The 21,919-nt window shown below is 46.5% G+C and overlaps 2 protein-coding genes across 2 annotated transcripts in view; both read left to right on the forward strand.

The window, feature by feature from the left end:
* POLR3D (RNA polymerase III subunit D) overlaps window positions 1-13,070 on the forward strand; it is a 42,067-nt gene extending 28,997 nt beyond the window's left edge. Inside the window, exon 11 of the transcript XR_006415465.1 lies at window positions 10,668-13,070. The gene's annotated coding sequence lies outside the window, so the exon portion shown is untranslated. The remainder of the gene's footprint in view (window positions 1-10,667) is intronic.
* The window catches only part of PIWIL2 (piwi like RNA-mediated gene silencing 2), a 57,314-nt gene that overhangs the window by 2,957 nt on the left and 32,438 nt on the right, over window positions 1-21,919 (forward strand). Inside the window, exons 2-3 of the mRNA XM_044437691.1 lie at window positions 21,158-21,356; window positions 21,830-21,908. Coding sequence (XP_044293626.1) covers window positions 21,158-21,356; window positions 21,830-21,908 — 278 coding nt within the window. The remainder of the gene's footprint in view (window positions 1-21,157; window positions 21,357-21,829; window positions 21,909-21,919) is intronic.

The following is a 21,919-nucleotide window of genomic DNA, read 5'->3' on the forward strand; positions in this document are numbered from 1 at the left end:
TTACAATTTTTAATTAATATTTTAAAGCATTGCATACAATATCTTTGTGGAGCTTGTGGGCAGCTGCAAAAAACCCAGCACAACAAGCTGTTGACTGGGCATTGGTGCCTAGCAACCTCTGCATCAGATCTGCCTGGCCACCTTCTAAGCCTTCTAAGGCTTATTTCTCACCTTCTAAGATGAGAAATAAACCTGGCCCATATTTCTTGATAAAACCAACAGTAAAAAACAACAACAGCCATGTTCAGTTGTTTCAACTTCTCCAGCACCACAAGGGCAAATCCTCTCTGCCATCCTACAGTTGGCATCCTACAATATCTCCCTTCCAAGACCACAGAGGGGAGTACTCACCATCTTGCTAGAGAGAAGACCCTTTGAAGAATGGGAGACTCCAATGATAGATTTGGTATTTTCCAGTGCCAAAAAATCTGGTACTCCTGATATCACATTGCTGCTCGGTTATCTAACACTCTCTGTTTGGTTATTGCTATTGCCCGATCCAGTCCCATCACTAAAAGAGTCTGTGGTGAGTGTCCTAAAGATGTCAGTGTTTGATGGACTGCAGTGAGCCAGGATGAATGAAAACAGTCCCAAAGGATTAAAGAAGTTAGTCCTTGTGGGCAGTAATTTTAAAAGCTAATAAAGGTGAGGCTTACCCTGGCCTTTGTATGGATCAGAACAGATTCTAAGCTCATACCAGCATTAGAGACAAGGCTAGGCATATGAAAAATTGACCTTATAAATTTTGATTGAACTTTTTCTAATGGGGCAAAACTAGACAATATCAGACCTAGAGAAGTTGAGATATTATTTTGGCCTGAAACAATTTAAGGGCAGCAGGAATATACTGCCTGCCATTGGTCCAGAAGAATATTAATATAGCCTGAGCCAATCTTTGGGCCAACTTGGCCACATATTCATGATAAGCACTTCTTTCTCCTAAGGATTGCAACAGCATCCCTAAATATTTAAAACATGTTACCTGCTCTACCATATGCCCATTGATACTCCAGACCCTGATTTTAGGTCTTCCCAAAAGCCATTGCCTTAGCTTTTTGATAGTTAATCTCCAGCTTGGTTTCATTACAAAAGAGACTAAATGCCTGCAAAGCTCTCCTGAGGCCCACAGGAGTTCTGGAGAGTAACATTCCCATGGAGCTTCCAGCAGTTGATTCGGGTTCTCCTTTCCAGCATGCCTCACAAAAGCGGGAGGTGTAGGTGGGAGAGGAACATGTCACCATTTGGAAGCTGTACTGGTAAAGGAAGGACATGCAACTGGAATAGTGGCTATCACCTCAATCATAGGTTTATTGATGCAAGTTGTCTTTGATGCACCAAGCAGTCTGAAAAGCCTTCATACCCAGTATCCCCCCTGGAATCCCCTTCCGGCCAATGAGGATTAAGCACACAGGGTTAGCCAGGACTACAGCGATGGCGCGGGAGCTGTTGTCTCCATAGATTTTGGTCCGGAGATCCATAGCAAATTGATGAGCCTCTGTATAGAGATTGTCACGTATGACCAGACACTTAAGGCCACCCAGAGTCAGTCCTTGGGTAAGGAGGACGTCTCTCTTCCTACTGAGGAGGACTTGGATCTCTGGCTCAGTCACTTTGGCCAGAATGCCACCTTGGTGGGCACACAGGAGCTGCTGTTGAGCTGTAGAGATAACCGCTGCGTCCCAGCACAGTCCATCACACACAGAGGTGTTGATGTATCTCTGCCAGACAGTCATTTGATGATCGAGATGCTGTTGTAGGTCAGGGCACCCTGCAACCAGTTCAGAAGGTGCAGCCAGAAGGAGCTAATGCTCGTCTTTTAGCACTCCCGTTTAGATTAATAGGATCTATGAGGAGTGCTTTCTGTCCATCGCTCAATGTGCCTTGCCCTGGGAAAATTAAGTATTTTGGGTGCAAGGAAGTACGGATGTTGTTGCTTGCCTAGTGGGAGTATTTCCTTTAAATGCTCATGGGCATGTCTTTTGGTGACATGGAGCTGGTTTTTTGGACTCCGGAAATCTTCTACACTTTCTGTGCTGGATGCAAACGCTTACCTTCTTTTCATGGCTGTTGTGCCCTTTGCTCTAGAACCTGAGCACCTTCTTGCTGGCTGTGATGTCATAATGTCTTTCCTGGGCAAATCAAACCACAGTCACTTTCTGTGGGTCGCTGTTGTCTCTTTCTGAGGGTCTTGCTCTGGGTGTCCCATCGCATTTTCTTAACCAGTGAAGGTATAATCATAATGGTTGCCAGGCATCTGCATTTAGCATGTGTGATTCAGTTCTCCTTATCACTTGGCAGAAAAACATAACCTAGGGACAGGCGGATTTTGACAAGCAAATGCATGCAAAGGGCCCTTTTCTGGTTAACGTAGGAGCATCTGGTTGAGGAGTCGCCTTGGGAACAGTGATTTTCTAATTCAGTGTGATCAAATTAGTGTAGCAAAGTAGGTTCCCAGAAACCCACTAAAATGCCTCCATCACTTCCTAGACCAGCTTTCCCTAACCTGGTGGCCTTCAGAAGCATTTGGACTGCAACTCCCAGAATTCCATCCAGCAGGGCCATTGACTGGGAATTCTGGGTGTTGCAATCCAAGCATGTCTGGAAGACACAAGGTTAGGGAAGGCTGTCCTAGACTATTCTAAGAAACAATAGTCTAGACTAGTGCAGATGACTGGCTTTACCATGTGAGTGATATTACCACAGTCAGTTGCCTTTAGTGAAGTTGTGTCTCTCTCCCAGAGTGTCACTTCAGCTTTTCCATGCTTGGCTTTTGCTGGCTGTTCAACCCATTCCCTGCTTTTTAACCTCTCTTCTACCTCTCCATAAAATGCTCAGTTATGGGTATTTTCCAAGGGATGGACTAGAGCAGAAGCCCTGAAACAGACTTTTCTTTAAGGACAGTTGCAGTATCTAGCATGAAGGATGTAGCCTTCAACTTGCTTGCATGCTTCAGTGAACATCTTTCCAGCTCTCGGAGCTCAGGGTTTGCACTTAAGTAAAAAAAAAGTTGGAATAAACTGTAATTAACACCCCCTCCAATTTAGTATAAGGAAGAAAACCACATGATAACTTTTAATAAAGGAAATAAAGTATTCTCAGTTTTGAATTTACAGAAAGTAAACATTTATTTATAGTCTGGTTGTGTTGAAAACTGCAGGGAAGGTGAGCTCCAGCTGTCGTCCCTGTCGGATGCTGGTGCCAGTGCCCATGTAAGCTGGGCATGATGGGAACTGTAGTCCTGCACACCTGGGGGTGCCCAGTCAGGCTGTGTTATGGTTTCTTTATATGAACCACATTGGTGAAGAGTAGGGGCAAGATGCAGGGTGGGAAAAAGAACTAGTGAGCTTGAAATAGGAATCAATCCTTGCTTAGTCCTGTTTTCTTTTTAGCATGACATTATACATTATTAGTATAGCTTGCTCCTCACTGAGGCAATAATTTACGCCTCCAGGCAGCATGTTGCTAGTGCCTTTGCTGCTTACACCACGCACCTCCCTAATGTATAGCCCAGGGTGAGGAACTTCTTTCAACTCAAGGGCCAGATGCAATTCCAGAGAAGCATATCAGTGGCCAGTAGAGCCAGAGGCAAAAGAGGCAGGCCCAGAATGCCAAAAATGCCAGCACATTTTCATTTAAAACTCTTACTACGAAGCCTTAGAAACATTTCAGACTTTTAGAATGGGCAGAAAACACACCAAAACTGGAAAATACCAAGCAGTTGGGGAAGGAGAGGCATCAGAATTCCAGAGGGCAAGATTTGCTTTGTGGGACTGAGGCTCTGCACCCCTCCTTCGATCTAGTGAAAATGCCGCTAACGGCCAACAAAACCTTCCTGCATCATACACTGCATATTGTCTCTGATCTCTAAGCTGTGTGGGCCATTAGCTCAGTCTAAAGCTGATTGCTTCAGTGATGCATGGCGGTTGCAGCGCCCTTGGACTCCCTCATCTTCTCAAGGGCAAGCAACAGGTCAAGCTGGGTAAGCGGCCGCAACCGATCCTCTTCCACATCACTGGACACAAAAATAAATAGGTAAATACATAAGAGGGATTATAAATACACAAATAAAGAGGCTGCCCCTTGAAAGATGTCAGCTGCCTACCTGCTGTTTTGTCCCTTTAGTTAAATTCAAGATGCAGTGATGGCCACCAACTTGACTGGCTTTAAAGGGAGATTAGACAAATTCATGGAGGATAAACCTGTGAATGGCTTCTAATCCTGATGCCTGTGCATTACATCCTGTATCAAGAGGCAGCGTGGCTGTTTCTACCAGTTGCCGGAGAACCTGAATAGAAGGCTATTGCACTCCTGTCCCATGTAGGAGCACTTCCAGCAGGTGGTTTGGTTGACCAGTATGCATGCAGAATGATTCCGCTCATTTATTTTGATTTATACCCTGCTTTTCCACCAAAAAATGGTGCTCAAGGTAGCTAAGAGTAATAAAAGCTAACCTTTAAATGAATGTAATTAAACAGTATTTTCATTGGGTGAAAGTATAGCCATACCTTTGGTAGAGGTACAGAGGAGAGGTGTTATTCAGTCTGAGGCTGAATTTCATTTCAGGAAGGCTCTTGTAGGCCACACTCTAGCCAAAGGAAGCAATGCCAAAAATACCACTGCCTTGCAGGGTAAAGCCCTTGCTGTCAGCAGCCAAGGCTTCACAGAGGCATTTTAGAATGCTGGATAAACCGCACGAAAGCAAGGAAGCTGCCAGCTGGTTAATGATGTGGCCTTGCAGGGAACCCTGGAGAGCTGGATTGGGACCCTCGGGTGGCTTGGAGTTCTGCTTCCTTCTGCAATAGCTTGGTTTCCCCTCCATTGTCCAATAACTTTGGGAAGGGCCGGGCCTTGGCAGGATACAGACTTTACAAGCAAAAGATCCCCAGCCAGCAAAGCCTTTGTCCCAAACCACACAGAGCTGCTGCCAGTCAATGTGACTGTGGCACAGCTGGATGGGCCAGTCTGGTGCTCCAGATGTGAGGAGGCACGCTGGCACGGGAAGGGGTTCCTCCTGTATAACTGCAGAGTTCCACCGCTCGAGGTGTCGGAAGCAGCTGTATTTTAGCAACTGCATCCACGCTGCCTATGGTGATAATAAAATGATTCCTAAACCAGTTTTTATATATATTTAAACATCCCCTTTGGATAGAGTCTCCTGTAGTTTAGCCCTGCATTAACGAAGCAGTCTGTTGCACAGACAAACTTTCTGAGATTTATGAATTTGGTTTGGAGAGTTGAGGGCTGTTCCATAATTTTATACTTCAGCAAATCAGTGGGTCAACCAAGTAGTTTGAACGCTCCAATGTCTAGGAATAGGACTGTGAGAAGTTGGGAGTGAAGAGGAAGGAACAGGAGGTGAGCAGAGCCTTACCTTTCCGGATCACTATCTCCATCACGAAGCATCAGGGCAATCTGCTTCATTTGTTGCTTTCGGATGTAATCGCGCACACGATACAGGGCAGCATCTCGACACAATTCCCGCAGGTCACTCCCTGAATAACCAGTTGTTTTCTCAGCCAGCTCCTCCAGTCTCACAGCATTACTGATCTGTTCCAAAGGCAAAGGTCCCCATCCCCACAGGTTAAACAGGCGTGTTTATCTGCTCCCCAGGGTGCCCTATAGATCCACTGGAGGCTGTGTGCCTCAAACCTTCCTACCTATAGCTTCCCGATGCTGACAGTGTGGGATGGGGGTGTGAAGAGAAGCTGAATCCTTGCAAAAGCTGACTGGAAGTGCTTGCTCTTAGTGGGAAGTCAGTGGAGGAGGAATTTGTGCCAACTTAAATGCTCTGTTACTGCAGGAGCACAAATGTCCCTTCCATCTATTTCCCAGCCCTTAATTTAGTGTATGTTTCTATGGTGTCGTGTTTTGAACTGTCAGGGAACTACAGTACCTACAGTAATATCTCCCCTTTTTGGAGGAGCTGGAGAGTCAGAAAGTGTTGAAAAAAATGAAGGATACTGAACACTGTAGTTTCAGCAGTAAAAAACAGAAAGGATTACATTTGCGAAGGAGAAGATTTTGTCCCCACCCGTTCCTGCTGCACTTTCTTTTGCCACTTTTCCCCCTTTTGCCAGTGGCAACTAGACACTTGGCCCCTAGCAATTGTGCACAAGTTCGCCTCTGTGCAGTCTCAGTTTGTCCTCCCCTTCATGGTTGAAAGTAACACAATTTCACATATTTCACAATTTCACATATCAGACACAATTTCACATATCAGACAGCCATAAACACACACTTGTGAAAAACAGACTGCCTTTCTGACCCCAATGCCCATTTTTATGCCCAAAAAGGAAAAGCTGAGGAACAAATAATGGTCCTTAGAGAGTGAGAGAGAGAGCACGAGAGAGAAAATGAATGTGTATTTGCAGTCACTGGTGGCAGGGGGCCTTTGCTGCTCTCGCTGGGCAGCTCTCAAGCTGTTCCCAACAACCTATGATAAAAACACCCTGCCAAAATAGCCCCAAACCAAGCCATGGCTTTTCAAGGTGGCTTGTTCATGAAAAATAAGCCATCTTGCAGAATCTGCTTCATGTTCAGGTTGCAGAAGAACCCACCAGGATGGGTTTTATTTATTTATTTTATTTAAAACATTTCTATGCCGCCCCATCGCAATAAGCCTTGGGGTTTTCATGTTGTGTGAACCAGGGTCAGAGAGTGCTGCATCTCAGAGGAAGCTTTTCCCCAGCTCTACTCAAGACAAGTGAACCCCAGGCCTTTTGGATGCCGAGCATAAGCTTGACACTTGCGCTGCAGCCTTTCCCCTAACCAGACTGTATTAGAAAAGTGACATGGAAGGAGGGCGTGGTGGGAGAAAAAAGAGGACTCACATGTTCTCCATCGAGAATGAGCTTCAGGATATCCTGGCGTTGCCTTTGTGTCTACCGGAATAAAGAGCAGAGAGTGAAACTGGTATACCTAGAACAGAAGGCTGAGAAATGCAGAGAGAGCACAGGCTACAGCAGCTTTACAGAAGCTAAGCAGGTCTAGGGCTGGTCAGGGCCTGAATGGGAGACCACCACCTTGGCCTCCATGATAGGGGAAAGCTTGTGTATTGTGTGTGTGTAAAAAATATGAGGTCTAGTGGAGCGGGGCAAAAGGTATTATTACACTGCATTTATGTCCTTTACCCCTCTTTTCTATGCCTTGTCTGGCCTTGTTCTAGTCACACAGCCCTAGTCTCGGTGTTCCTAACTTGTTCAAGTAGTTGTGTTCGAGCAATTTGTGTGCAGCTCTGCTGACCAATTTTAGAATTCCAGATTTGAGTCACTCAGATACAGTGTTGTCCATGCAGCTCATCCCAGTCTATTTGGCTCTTGAGATAATTTGCTCCATTCCCTGAAACAACTTTTTCCATCTAGTTCCTCTTCACCCATATCCTGCCACTCTTTCATACCTGGTTCTTCTTAGTAGATCTTGGGCTTCTAATTGGACCCCCCGCCCCCAGCTTTGAATCTCCCCATGTCTGTGATATATGTCTACCCAGATAGTAGTTCCATTCAATTTAATGAGACTTGTGTAATGTGATTGAGGCCCAAGAGGCTTAATGTACAGCGGTTCTATCACCCAGCATGAGTACAAAGAATTCACATTAATTTAAATACATTCTTTTTATTTGAACACTGCATGCCCTTTCCTTCAGTTACACTCCCAGGACAACTAAACACTGCTTTAATTGTCTGATTTCTAACGTTTGAGTTTAATGTTTCAAAAACCTAGTGAGGAGATACCTGCTTGAGCTATAAGACCATTTATTTTTCAGAAGCCACAGAATTCTATCCCATAGATTATTTTACTGAGGCTGGAACAATTTGTTCAAAACATCTTGAAGGAAACGCTAAATGTAATTGTTTAACGCTAAATGCCAAAGTTGTTTAGTTTCTTAAATTAGATAAAACATAAAAAGACGTATAAATAGCACATTAACATACAGAGGTTAAAACAAATTGCATTTAAACATCCCTGAAAACTTCTGATTAATGCTAGTACTAACATTTAAAGCCCTATATGGCTTGGGGCTAGATTATCTAAAGAATCACCTCCTCCTATATGTACCAACCTGGTCCCTGAAGTCATTTTCCGGGGTCCTTCTCTGGGAGTCTCTTCCAAAGGAAGTGAGACAAATGGCTAGCTGGAGGAAGGCCTTTTTGGTTGTGGCACCTTGGTTTTGGAATGAACTCCCCAAGGAGAATACTTTGTATTCCATTTAAACTTCATTTTTAGACATTCCATTTTATTCTGTACTGCAGCTATGCTTCTTTGCTGAATCACAGCAATTGCTATGATGGTTTTATTCTTTTAAATGTGTGTGTGTGTTTAACGTTTATTTAAATTTTAACTTTTGTTAACTGCCCAGAGAGCCTCAGCTCTTGGGCCGTATAAAAATGAAACTAATTAATTAATTTTTTGAAATGGCTGCTTCTAAAAGCTTGCAAGCTGGGGCAGTGAAACTATCCCAAGAAGGGTATCCCATAGATCTTGGACCACAAGCAAAAAGGCTTCGCAACATTCCCCCAACAACCCTGATATGTCATGACAATCTTAAAAAACAGGTTGAAATGGAATTCTTTATTGAGAGGTTATTCCTGTGCCTGCGGCAGTTATTGCTTGATGCCACCATCCCTGGTACCTTGACAAATCCAATAATGGCCTCGTTGGATCAGGGCACTGAAAGCCCACCTTATTCAGCATGTCCTGCTGGTGGATGGGCCACTGGTGGGCCACTGTGTGGACAGAATGCTGCATTCGGTAGGCCTTTGAACTGATCCAGTAAGGTTCCTTGTTGGTACTTAATATATTTACTTTCTGGCTATCCTTCAATTATTTATTTATTGCATTTTTAAAATATCACCCTATAGCTCTACAGCACCCTCTGAGCAGTGACCATGTACAGTTTAAAACATGGAGCAGTAAAATATATAATAGAACTTGGCAGAACTCAGATATCCTTGTTTCCCCTTCCCCCTCCACAGACAAAGCCTGGGATCTGAAGGGCACTGAACAGGCGATGCCCATTTTCTATTATTTAAATTATTTTTTTGGTGTCTTAGCTCCCCTTGCCATAAAATGTTTCTCTCAGGTCTACTGGGAAAACAGGTAGTTTGGCTGACAATGGGTCTTGCAAGCTCAGTATTGATCTGAAGAACTTACTGTACAATAGAACAGTGGACACAGAGCAAATACCAGCAAGCTCTGTGGAAGGCAAGGCAAGGTTTACTTACAGGGAGATTGATCTGGAACGTAGTGGGCATTCTTCTCAGGATGGCTGGATCCACATCTTGAGGCCTGTTGGTTGCTCCTAGCACCATTACCTGCAGCACAACAAAAGTGGACCATAATAATTGTTTTGAACTTAGATTTTAGTTGCTCAAGTAAATCTGCTGTAGGTCTGCATGAGAATTTTAAAAGAAATTTACTATTTTATTAGTGCTTTTAAAAAAAGAATACTGTATATGAAAATATACTTGGTAATGTTGGAGCTCTGATGTCTTCATGGGAGAATGTACACACCCTGCACTGGGTGGAGGAGAATAGGAAGGTACACCAGCCAGGAATGGGTGCACTAATATTCCTGCAATTCATTCCAGGGGGAAGGAAATCATATCAAATAAAGAAAGCCCTGGAATGGGAAAAGCAAGGAGGGCAGATACCAGGATTTGGAATTTTTGGAGCTGCTGACGTTGGAGTTTCCCCCCAGATTGTTCTACTAATCTGTGGGGTTTTTGTTGTGTTAGGAAAGGAAAACGTAACACTGGCTCCAGTCTTCTTGAATGTCCATGGGCAAAGTAATGTCATTGGCCTTCTTTCCCTCCCTCCCCACTGCTCTTCTCCCACATCGTGCTCCTCGTTGTGGCTGCCGCTTGGTTGCTCAACAGGCAGGCAGGGCACCTGGGACACGATCATCTCACCTCACCACCACCTTTGTCTGGGCCAGGTGAGGTGCACCTTGCACAGAGAAGAGGCAGAGCAAATCCAGGAGGCTCTCATCAGTAGGAACTTCCTGAGCAAACGCCCCACTATGCCTGCTCTTAACACGAAGCCAAGAAAGATGCTTCTTTTAAAATCTGTTCCACCTGCTGAGCTTGTGATCCCTGTGATGTGGTACCTGGCAATTGGGTCCAGTCTCCAGCCCATCCCAAAGGCTCATGAACTCTGCTTTCATCATAGCAGTAGCCTCGTGGTCAGTCTCCGAGCGGTTCCTCAGGAAGGCATCTGCCAGGAGAGAGAAAAGCACCTTCTGCAAAAGGGCTGCTGCCCTCCCCTGCTGGATGCTGTCTTGTCTTGATTTCCAGCCCCAGAACTATATCTTGGCAACATGTTGTTTTCTTTAGACCTTGTTAAAATTCATGAGGACATGCAGCCTGATTCTTCCAAAATTTTAGTGTTTTCCGTACTAAGGTAGTACACACCTGCAAACCTATCCACCTCCTCTTCCTCTTGAACTGCATCATTGGCATGGGCAGTGAACGTGCCACAAGTGAGAGAGAGAGAGAGGAAGGTCATTCATCTTAGGGTAACAAGCCACCTTCATTGTGAGATGGATTCTGCTCTGGAACTCCATGGACAAAAGTCACTGCTTTGCCCTGCTTTGGGATCTATCCTTCATAAATAGGTCTGCAAGCAAGATCTCTGATTTTTTTTAACAGCAACCATTCTTCTACCTACAGAAAGTGGCTAAGGCTGCCCGATTTGAGAAGTTTGCAACTCATTGGTCAAGAATGGACATCACTGTAGAAAGGTGAACAACAAGAAGCATATCTTTTTTCCCACTTTGCATAGTTACTCCAAGCATTTAACAGGCATTAAGCAAGTTTTTCAGTAAGATCCCAGGATCTTGTGGCTTCTTGTAAATACATCCTCCTCAGATTAAGTAGGTAGGAGACAGAGTTTGTTTTCTTAGTTTCAGCTTTGAACTTGTGCTTAGATTAATGTATTCCCTCCTCAAAGCAACATATTTACAAATATTGACTAATTTATTAAATCTATTATCTAATTTATCTCTGATGTTCACCATGTTAAGTTTTCTAAGCAGCAGCATGTCTTAGTGCACATTTAGAGGAAATATTTAGAAGAAATATTTGTGCTGGAAAAATTATGGATAAATGTGATCTCTTGGTGACTGTGACATGAGAGCCAGGTTTGTGGTGTTTGACTGTGAGAAACAGACACCACCACCCAAGTTTTTATGATAACTCTTCATTGAGGTTAATCACACCTCAAATTTTTAAAAGAAAGAATAACTTTTCTTGACAAAGGTCTGAACTCATCACAAGCCAGAGGGCTTTTGAAATTCATCCAAGGCTGCTGGTAGCCCAGCTCTGGCTTAGATACCTTTTAAGAAAGGACAAGCACATGCCTTGGAAGCTTTTCTAGCAGTTACGATATACACTAGCTACAAAGAATGACCATTTCCAAAGGCTGAATACATCTGGAAATCAGATGTTGTGGATATAGAAAAGGGAACATTATCACCTTTATACTTCCACAGATGTAGTCATTTCTCAGTGCAATTTTCTACATATATGCCCACTCAATAGTAAGCCCATGGAGTTCAGTGAAACTTGCTTCCAGGACCTTGGCTAAGAATGCTTTCTGTTGCCACAAGCATGACAGAGCCCTGTACCAGCTTAAAGAATAACACATACATCGTGGCATAAACTTTGTGGACCAGATTATCTTCAGTCAGTTTTAGGGTACTTCTAGAAGCATTAGGGTGGTGGTCACTGGAAGAAGCATCACTGGAGTAGATAGGTCTGGAGTATCTTATCTACACTACACTATGCCGGAGACTGTCTACACTCGAGTAGATAGATGGGGGGAGGACAGAATGTTCAGCTGTCATTTAGTAGGATTGATAATCATATTCCTGTGTAGACATGAAATAGATACCATGGTGTTCTTCCCCTCTGCCCCCACCAAGGGTACCTGCTTGCACAGTTGGAGACACTAAGGACTTTCTTCATTGGTGCCTGAGAAGTTTGAAGGATTATGTCACAATGTAAGCCTTTCTCCTAGGTTGGGGAGCTAATGCCACTTGCTAGCTGATGGAGAGGCAATGAAAGGGAAATTGAGGAAGGAGAGGGGAAACTTTTAAAACCTGCCTGTTTTGGACAAACTGCTAGTTTTGAAGCCAGTGAGACTTTAAATTGGAGAGGAATGACACTGTGGTTTCATTCCTTGATTATTTTTCTTTTAAATATATTATTTGTATAAAAGATGCTATTGTATGCTTTTAAGTAAGAAAAGAGCAGAAGTAAAAGACTAGAACTCATTCTCTTCTTATAAGTCAATCCCTCAGTATATGTGTAATTGATTTCTAAAGAGAAAGTCTAATCTTTTCTAAGGTTTGGAAATAGGCTCATTCAGCTTGCTGATACATCTCTGCTCAGAATTAATCAGGTACAGGATGCAGCCCAAAATGACAGGATCTAAGAGAAATTACCTATTTCATCTATGAAAATGATGCAGGGTTGGATCTTCGTTGCCAATGAGAAAACTGCAGCTGTGAGCTTCTGGGACTCTCCGTACCATTTATCAGTCAGGGTAGATGCCTGCAGGTTTATAAACTTGCATCCTGAGGCCTGGGCTGTTGCTTTCGCAAGAAGGGTTTTGCCACAGCCCGGAGGACCATAAAGTAGGACACCTGGTGAAGAAGCAAACTCTGAAAGTATCGGCTCACACTTTACCCTTTCTTCTATGGAAGGGCCAGCTCCTGGTTTCTGAGGATGCTTGGGCAAGCTGTCCTCTGTGGGCTGCCTGCCCCAGCAAACCCACCCTCTCCCCACCTTGGTCGCCAGTGACTGTTGCTCTTCATCTTTCTCTTCACTGCCATCATTTACTGCCTGGCAGGCATAGCGCCAGGGAGCAAGAAGGTAGCATCAGCTGTGGCAGCTCCCCACAACTCTGTTGTCTAGGCCAGAGGCAAGTGTGCAAGTGTGTTGCAGCAGGGAAGTGAATGCAAGGGTCCACATGGAAGTAAAGGGAGAGAAAGTAAAGAACAATTCTTTTTTTCACTTGGTGAATTGTTCTTTTTGTTTCTACCCAACTGGGAATAATAAATTTCTCAAATAGCCAGCAATTTTCTAAGCAGTCATTGGGAAAGGAACTGGCCCTTTGACCATAACTTTTCCCTGGGATCTAGGATCTGACTAATGAGTGGAAGAGCAAAACATGAAACATAAAGAGCAGAGTCCTCCAGAAGTCTGAACAGGTAGTGGTCTGTGAGCGGAACGGCACCCTTGTTCCAACATGTACCTTTGGGTGGCTGGCAGAGCCGAGAGTGCTGAAACAAACGCCTCTGCTGAAAGGGCAGGATGACTGTGTCCTGGAGCTCACTGACCAGCTCATCCAGGCCTGCAATGTCCTTCCAAGTGACCTGTGGGTGGGGCAAACTTTGAAGACTTTGGAGAGGGCAAAGACGTCCTGAGCTATCTGACCGAAGGGGCAAAACTCCAAAATGCACATCTCAGCTTCCAGGTTTTGAAATAGGGGTGTCATTGCATTTGCACTTACTGGTGTGGGCAGTAGTGTACTCAGGGCAAGGGTGTTACATTGTTGTTACTTGCGCACACAGATTTCCAATTATGAATATTTGACACTGGTGTACACATCTCATTCTAAAATGCAGATATTTGCAGTCCTGTTTTCTTGCATCAGATAAGATTGCTTGTAGCCTTATCCTAACTGGAAACTCTTTCTGGCAGGGGCCACATTCCCACAGGGGTAATGGGGGTGGATGAATCTGGTGGTAGTGAGAGGAGCTGAAGTGAGCGCTGAGTGGGGCAAAAGCGGGCAGGACCCTGCCCCTTTCAGTTCTCTTCCGAGCATCCCTGTTCCTCTGTCTCCACTTCCTCTCTTCATCCCTCACCACCTGCTGATCCCTCTTGCCAGAAATCTAAACTGCTTGCAGGGGGCTTTTGAAACAAGATGGAGGGGCGGTAGCTTGTCTGCCCCACTCTACACTTTGTCCAACACAGTAGCAGCTTCTTCACCTGACCTTTATATCCTTTGGAACCACCAAGTTAGCTGCAATGTTCATCTCATGCTCGGTCAGCTTCACCCCTTCCATGCCAATCTGCTTCATCAAGCGCTCTGCCTGTCAACAGAAAAAAGGATCAAAACTCCAATGCAGCCCATGCACGTGCTAAACCTGAACTTTAGCTATTTGTTCATGTATTTCTTTATTATCTTCATAGCCCACTTTTTTCCTGCAAAGAACCCAAGGCAGCTTAAATAATCTTCTCCATTTTATCCTCTCAACAGCCCTCCTGCTCCCGTTGTCATCAGGAGAAGAGAGAAGGGCTCGTCGTCCTTCTGCCACCACTGTTAGCATGGGGAGGGGGAGAAGAGGAAATAGTGGTGGGAGGGCTTGCTTGCTTCGTGGGATTCCAGTGTTACAGTCCAGCAGGTGACTGGAAATGGCTTCTGTTCATACACCCCCGTACATGGTTGGTATGGCCCTTGCATATACCTTTTTCTTCAACTGCATCCTTTGCTTCCGGGTGGGGTCCAGGGCATCTGATACCCACTTTATACTGAAGTAAGTGGCGGTTCCAAAGATGGTCAAGCGGAACAGGATGGCGAACACTTCCTTCCGGGTCAGCGGGCGGGTCAGGAGGTCCTTGGTCAGCTCCACCAGCAGCATCTCCTCAGCCTTCCTTACTGCCTGGCAGGAATCTGAATGACATTTTAAAAGTGGGGGATGGCAAGACGTTGGATTACAACGAATTCAAGAGGAACCATTTAGCACAAAGCTGTCCAGATAAGGAAGAAGGACACAATTCAGCCCAGGTGCTGGAGAACTGGAGCAATATAGCAGAACTTTTGAAGAAGATACCACTTTGCAATTGTACCTTCTGCCACAAGCACCTCAGGAAGGGCTGTAACTTGGTGAGATACGAAAACATCACCATCACTACTGCATTACATTGATACCTTGCCTTTCTTCCTCTTGCAAGAAATCCAGGGCAGCTTACCAGGTTGTTGTCCTTCCCTTTTTATCCTCACAACAACCCTGTGAGGTAGGTTAGACTGAAAGCCTGTGACTGGCTCAAAGTCATGCAGTGAGCTTCATGGCTGAGCAGCACTTAGAACCCAGATCTCATGTGTCATCATAATCAATACTTTGTTGAGACAGCCCAATGTAAGTGCAAGATCACACCAGCTCTGCTAATTTCCCCCCTCCCGCCTATCTCCTGCTGAGAGCACTGGAGTGCTTCAGAGGTTGGCCAAGAGGAGAGAGACCCGGGTTCAAGTTCTCTCTCAGCCATGAGACTCACTAAGTGATTTTGGGCAGGTCACAGCCTCTCAACCCAACTTACCTTACAGGGTTGTTGTTTCAAGGAAAACATTGAGAGGAGGATGAGAACAATGTAAGCCACCTTGAGTTCCTTGGAAGGAAAAAAGCTGGGTGGTTGTGAGAATAAAATGGAGCTAAGCAAACTGCCTTGGGTCCTTCCAAGAGGGGAAAAAGTGAGATACACATGCAATGCAGTAATAACAAAAATAAATCAGACAACAGCACTAGCAGGGGAATATTTAGCCCTTTCCTGCCCTGCCATTTTCCCGAAGAATCCTCCACCTCGGGAGTTATTTCACTTGCAGCATCCACCCATCTCCTTCACATACACCGCGCCCCATGTGCCACTAGGACAGGAGAAAGTCATTCAGCTTAGGGCATAGGGCGCTGCCTCCTTATTGATGTATTTTTTAATTTAAGCCTTTTCTAGATAACCCCTGTAGATAACCTTTCTTCCTAGAGGAGTGGGAATCCACCTTGTCCCGACTCCAGAGGTGTTGAGAGGAACTACACCTCCCAACCTGCTAGCTACAGAAAGGGTAACATAAGACGGGGGGGGGGCACTGATTTGCATATGCTTTTACATATGCTTTGAAGTAGCGCCGTGCGCGTGTCTCGAAAGAAGCCTTTCTCCCAAGGGCAGCCCTGTTTGGGGAAAGGGATGCACTGCAAGGGGAGGGAAGAACTTTGCATTTCAGAAAAGCACCCCGCGCAAGGAGGTTCGGGGAGGGGACAGGAGAAGGGGAAGCAGCCGGGGCGGACAGCCAGCTCGTCCGGGAGGCTCCAAGGAAAGACTGGGCGCCCCATCGCTAGTGGGTCGGCGCTCACTCTGCCCCTGGTGGGGATGCTGGGAGCCGTAGTTCAGCGCCTCTGGCAGGAAAAGGCCCGCGAGCCGGCCTGCGTAGTGCTGATCGTGGTGCTGAACGCTCGGCCGTCCCCAAAGCGGCGGCGGAGGCGGAGGCGGCGCCACCCGCAGGCCGGAGGAGAGGAGGGGCCGCTCCGAGACTCACCCGCTCGCCGCCCCGGTCTCCAGCCGACAATGCTCCCCGCGCAGGAACAAGGGCCGCGGCGAAACCTTTCCGCCGTGCGCCCTCCGGGCTTGCGTTGCGCCCGCGGACCCCGAAGTCGGGGCGCGGTTCCCCGCGAGCGGCGCGCCTGCCCAGGTCAGGGCGGGCGTTTTGCTATCGCATCCTCACGAAACGCATTCAAAAGGGCGTGCGGCGGGGGGGGGGGGGGGGGGGGGGGGGGGGAGGCTGGTTTGAGAGCGCTCAGCCAGCCTGCAGGTCGCAACGCTTCACTGTGGACAGAGCAGGGTCCAAGGTGGGGCGTCTCTGCATTAGCCTGGTGGCTTCCGTACTCACAGACTCATGGAAGAGCAGAGTTGGAAGGGGCCAGAAGGCCATCGGCCCCATCCCTTGCTCAGCGCAGGACCCCCAGTTCAAGCACCGCTCGGATGTTCAGCTGCATCACGGATGCCTCACTGTCATACTGCCCTAAGAGCGAGGAAGTTCTTCCCGATATCTAGCCAACATCTGGCTTCCTGTCGCTTGAGCCTGTTATTCCATGCCCTGCACCCTGGGATGATAGACAAGCCTTCCTCTGTGACAGCCCTTCAAGAGGGCTACCCTCTCTCCCCACAGCCCTCTAGGCCCAGTTCTTTCAGTCCCTCCTCACAAGGCTTTGTTTCCAGTCCACAGATCATCGTTGCCCTCCTCTGACCCCTTTCCAGCTTGTCTGCATCTTTCTTAAACTGTGGTGCTCAGAAGTGGACACAGGACTCCAAATGAGGCCAAACCAGGGCTGAGTAACGGGGACCTAGCACTTCATGGGATTTGGAAGGGATACTTCTGTTCATGCAGCCCAAAATAGCAGTTGCCCTTTTTGCAGCCACATCGCATGGTTGAATCGTGTTCAGTCTGTGATCCACAGCAATTCCAAGATCTTCTCAGTTGCAGTACCGTTGAGCCAGGTATGTCCCATCTAGTAGGAATACCAAAGTTATTGTTGCCGTTTGCAATAAAATGAACATCCTTTCAAGCTTCTCAGTTTCTTATATTCCCTCTGCACTTTAATTCTCTCATTTGCTGTCTCTGTCTGTGAATATGACATGATTACTCTATCAGTTTTATTCAGCAATGAAGGTATGAGAGATATCAGGGTAGAATCTGTAGAATAAGCCAGCCATCCTTTAATCGTACAGGTGAACCCCATTTTGATGGTGGGGGCACACATTTTAATGTTATTTATTCTTAATATTTATATATTGCATTTTTGCGCATACACACATAAGAGGCTTACAATATTGAAAATAAAGCAGCATTGTAATAGCAACTACAGTCCATTATACCCAGCAGTTGACAAAACAACAGTAACACTTTTGAGCAGAATCCATTTAAAGGGCCCTGTGATATAAAAGTTATCTGTGCACATTTCAAAGTGGGCAACGCTGAGGCCAGGCACGCCTCTCTGGAGAAGCTGTTCCATCATTTGGGCCCCAGAACCTAAAGGGCCTTTTCACTCATTCTCTCTAGCCACATCTCCATCAGTCCAGGACAACATGGACCTTAGAAGTGGAACAAAGTTCTCAATTAACTTCGTATGGAAAGTGGTGATTCCAAAGGGAGCCATGCTGTTAAGAACAACAGTCAAAGGACAGGAACAGGAGACAGACTACAATGCCTATCATACTGGTGATGCTGGAAGATGTAATACCATTGTAGAACTATCTGGAGGGTGTGAAGGCTTTCCCAGATCCAAATTAAATTTCAAATAGAGGGTGGTGTTTAAGCATAACTGCTATGGTTATTCGGTAGTAAAAAAGAGGGGTTTGCATGTCCTCAAAGGCATTATTATTATTTTCCATGTTCTGGAGTCCACAACTGAGTCTTTACGGGAAAACAGTAATTCATTAATCTCTGCCCGATCAGCTCTTGTTACAAAGCGTATGAGCATTAAAACAAAATGGAACTTAATAGAAAGCTAGAATTGTCATCTCCCTCTTCTAGAGTGAAGTTCAACAGGGTACTACCCATCACGGCACCTCTGCAATATTCAGTCACCGTTGCAAATTGAAATGATCTTGTTCACAAGCGTGCACTTAGTGCATGGCGGCAGGAGCATGCTGGGAGTTGCGTTCTTCTGTCTAACCTTACATAGGATTGCACCTTTAAGGCACAGTCTTATGCATGTTTACACAAGCGAAAAGCCCTGCAATTTCCAGCATTTCCTGCCAGGGTGGCTGCAGAAATGCTAGAAATATAGTAGGGCATTTTTCTATCTAATGAAGGCCTAGAATTGCGCCCTTAACTATACCATCAGCTACTTTGCCAAATTAACCTGCCTCATCCGCGTATCATCGTGCGGAATCAGGATGGTCATTTAATGCCTGTTTTCAGCATTTCTATAAATCCCTACTTGAACACACTAGGATGACTCTAAACAATCACAGGGTGTCCGAGGCATGCTGGGAGTTGTGCGGTTTTTCCCATCTAATCCTGCGTCGACTGTGGCACGGTAAACCTTTCTTCTATGAGTTAAACCCCACTCATAAATTGCGCAAAATAATTCAAATATTGCCGTCCACTTTAAGGCTTATTTTAACCTCAGCCTTAAATTAGGCCACGCCCTGCGAGCACAGCTCCTCATTCGACCTCCGTTACGGAGTGTGCCATCAATGAGTGAGCGTGGAAGAATAAGCCAGGGCACTAATCGCGCTTCATCCCTCTTAATGAAAGGAAACAGTAAGTCTTGCGCAGTTGGGGGGGGGGTTGCTTTCCGTAAGCACGCCCCCCCCGCGCTCTGTGTCACTTGGACGGCTCCTAAAGGGCGGGCAGAGAATTCTTCCTCCACCAATGGGAGGCGCGGCCGCGTTAAGTGACTGAGGGGCGCGGCGGCGGCGGCGGGCGGAGGTGTGAGGGCGCGGTTCGCGCGCGCCTGCGAGGCCTGCGGGACGCGTCCCCGCGCGCGCGGGAGCAACTGGCGGAGTGCGCTGGGCACGCCGGGCCTCCCCGAAGGCGCAGCCCTGCACGGGCTGGAGCGGGGCCGCGCCCGGCGTTGGTTGGTTTTCATCAAGTCGCTCAGGGCGCGGGCCTCCGCCGGCGCATGCGGGAGGAATGCCGCCAGAGGTCGCGGGGGCCGTTTCCAGCAGGCGGGGGTGGGATTGCAGCCGGAGGGAGGGGGCCGTTCGGTTCCTTGGGGGGGGGGGCGACCTGCGTTCACCGTGAGAAGCGAGGCGTGAGAGGAAGGACTAGCTGTGCAGGAATTCAGCCTTTATTCTCCCCCGATTACGGTTCCCAGGGTGTATTTATTATATTCGTAGCATGCTTTTCCCCCACGATGAACGCAGAGCGGCTTGCGGCTCTTAGTCTTGCCTCCGCGACAACCCCCCTGTGAGGCAGGCTGGGCTGAGGGACGGCGGCTGGCCCAGAGGCACCCAGTTGGCTCCGCGGGGACTGGAGCCCAGATGGCCTGGCGTCTTCGCCACCGCACCACCGTGCTTACCCATATTGTTGGGCTGTGAACTGGCTCTGTGGCGCTTGTTTTCTCCCCCTTCGTGCTGGTCATGAACTGCCTGCTCTGAACCTGGCTGAGGTGGTTGGCAGGGCAGCTTGAAACCCGTGGCTTGTGCCAGGGGTGCCGGGGAAGTTTGCAACATTCCCCCCTCTAGCTACCCCCCCCCCCGCTGGGTTGAAGGGTAATAATTTCCAGTAAGGGGGATTGAGCTAATCCAGAGGCACAGGTGGGAAGAGAAAGCAAGCCATAATGGCTTGCTTTTCTCTCCATGATCATGTCAGTATATTGATCTGGTATGTAAACCTCATATAAGAGGTGTAATATGGCTGTAATATGTAAGAGGTGTAATATGTGATATGTCTGTACAGTAGAAATACACTTTTGAGGGCATTGGTGGGGAATTGCATGGCTGCTGTGAAAGAGGCGAACTCCATGCTAAGCATAATAGGGAAAATGAAATCTGTGGCATGCTGCTCCTGTATTAGTTTGACTGTGCGTAGAGTATTATGTGCAATTCTGATCACTGCCCCTAAAAATGGTATTGTGGAGCTGGAGAAAGTGTGGAAAAGGGCAGCTAAAATGAACAAGGGGCTGTAGCAACTCACCTATGAGGAACAATTACCTCAGCTGAGATTATTCAAATTAGGGGGAAAAAGCAAGTAAGGGGAGGCATGATAGAAGTCTATGTATTTATGCATAGGGTGGAGAGGACATTTTTCTCACTCTCCCATGGTACGTGCATAATATAAGGATCCTGTGGACAGCTGGTTTGCCAATGTGTGCTGGACTAGATGGACCCTTGTGCTGATCTAACATGACGTTTCTTGGGGTCTTTTGCCGGTTTTGCAATCCTGGTTCAGAGGAGGGGGGAAGGTGGCTGGAGAGGCTTCACGATAGCTTTTTTGGTATGCTGTTCCAGGTGCCTTTTCATCAAATGAGTGAGATAAAACCTCTAAAATAACAAGCTGATGAGAAGTGGGGTTGTTAGCCTTGATTCATGATCCCAGTTGGTGTGCTGTGTGAAACTGTAGCCACATTTGGCCATTGTTTTGCCAAGTCAGTTGAATTTAGAAACTTGGAAGTATTGAAGCCATAGCAGGCTTTCATGCTCACACCTATTTTTAATAGCATAATTGGTATTTTTTACCTCAGAATCATTCTGTCTTACAGTCTTTGCTTTTCATTGCAGTGGCTTTCCCAAAAGAATTTTTGGAATTGGTTGTGTGAGAGAGGGCAGAGAATTCTCCATGGGAGAATTTAGTTAAGTTTTCAAGGAAATACCTTCTATTCAAGCTGCAGGTTATTCTTTAGTATATGTCTCTGAAGTGTGTATTTTCTCTCAAGCAGTATCATGCATCCCACAAGACTTCCATTTCGAGGTGGTGCTTCTTGCCATGTGTCTTGTGGTGGACCAGGGCCTGAGGATCAGCCACAGCTGCCTGTGGCCAAAGATGCTGCATTCAGTAGGGGACAGTCCTTTCCTTCAGCTGGCAGGATGCAAGGAGTACAGGAGATGGTTCAGCAACCTCCAGGACTTGGGCAGAGGGTAAATATGTGACTGCTATTAGATCATTCTGCTGGGCAGTAGGTGAATACCGGCTGGCTTTTATTGAGGCACCACATTTCAACTCCGGGTTGCATGCTGTGTGCCAAGTACAAGCTGCAGTGCAGTTGTTCTCACTCCTCTTGGCCAGTCCTTCCCAAGGAGCCAGGGAGACTGGGTTTGTTTTATACTTGGTGGTGACAGCTGATACCAGTTGGCACTTCTGCACCAGACCTTGCATGCTCAGATGCGGACTAATGGTGTTACTGCTCAGGCCAGATGGGAAACAGCATAGAAGATCTTTGCAACTTAAAAAGAGACAGAGTACTTATGCTGCGGAGTCTTCTTCCTTTGCAAAATTCTGTTCAGCTTTCAGTAATATATTGCTGTTACTGGCAATTGCTCCATTTGGTTTTAAGCTTAACCAGTACTTTGAAATGCATTGAGTAAAAGGTCTGTCCTGTATTCTGCTTTAGGATTCTTCCATCTCTGCTCCAACTCTGTCTTTCATGTTTCGGGGACTGGGTTTTGAGACAGCCCCTAGGCTTCCTTCAGGTAAGTTATCT

Source organism: Varanus komodoensis, unplaced genomic scaffold (assembly GCF_004798865.1).
Source record: "Varanus komodoensis strain SLA01 unplaced genomic scaffold, ASM479886v1 scaffold30, whole genome shotgun sequence".
NCBI classification, from domain to species: domain Eukaryota; kingdom Metazoa; phylum Chordata; class Lepidosauria; order Squamata; family Varanidae; genus Varanus; species Varanus komodoensis.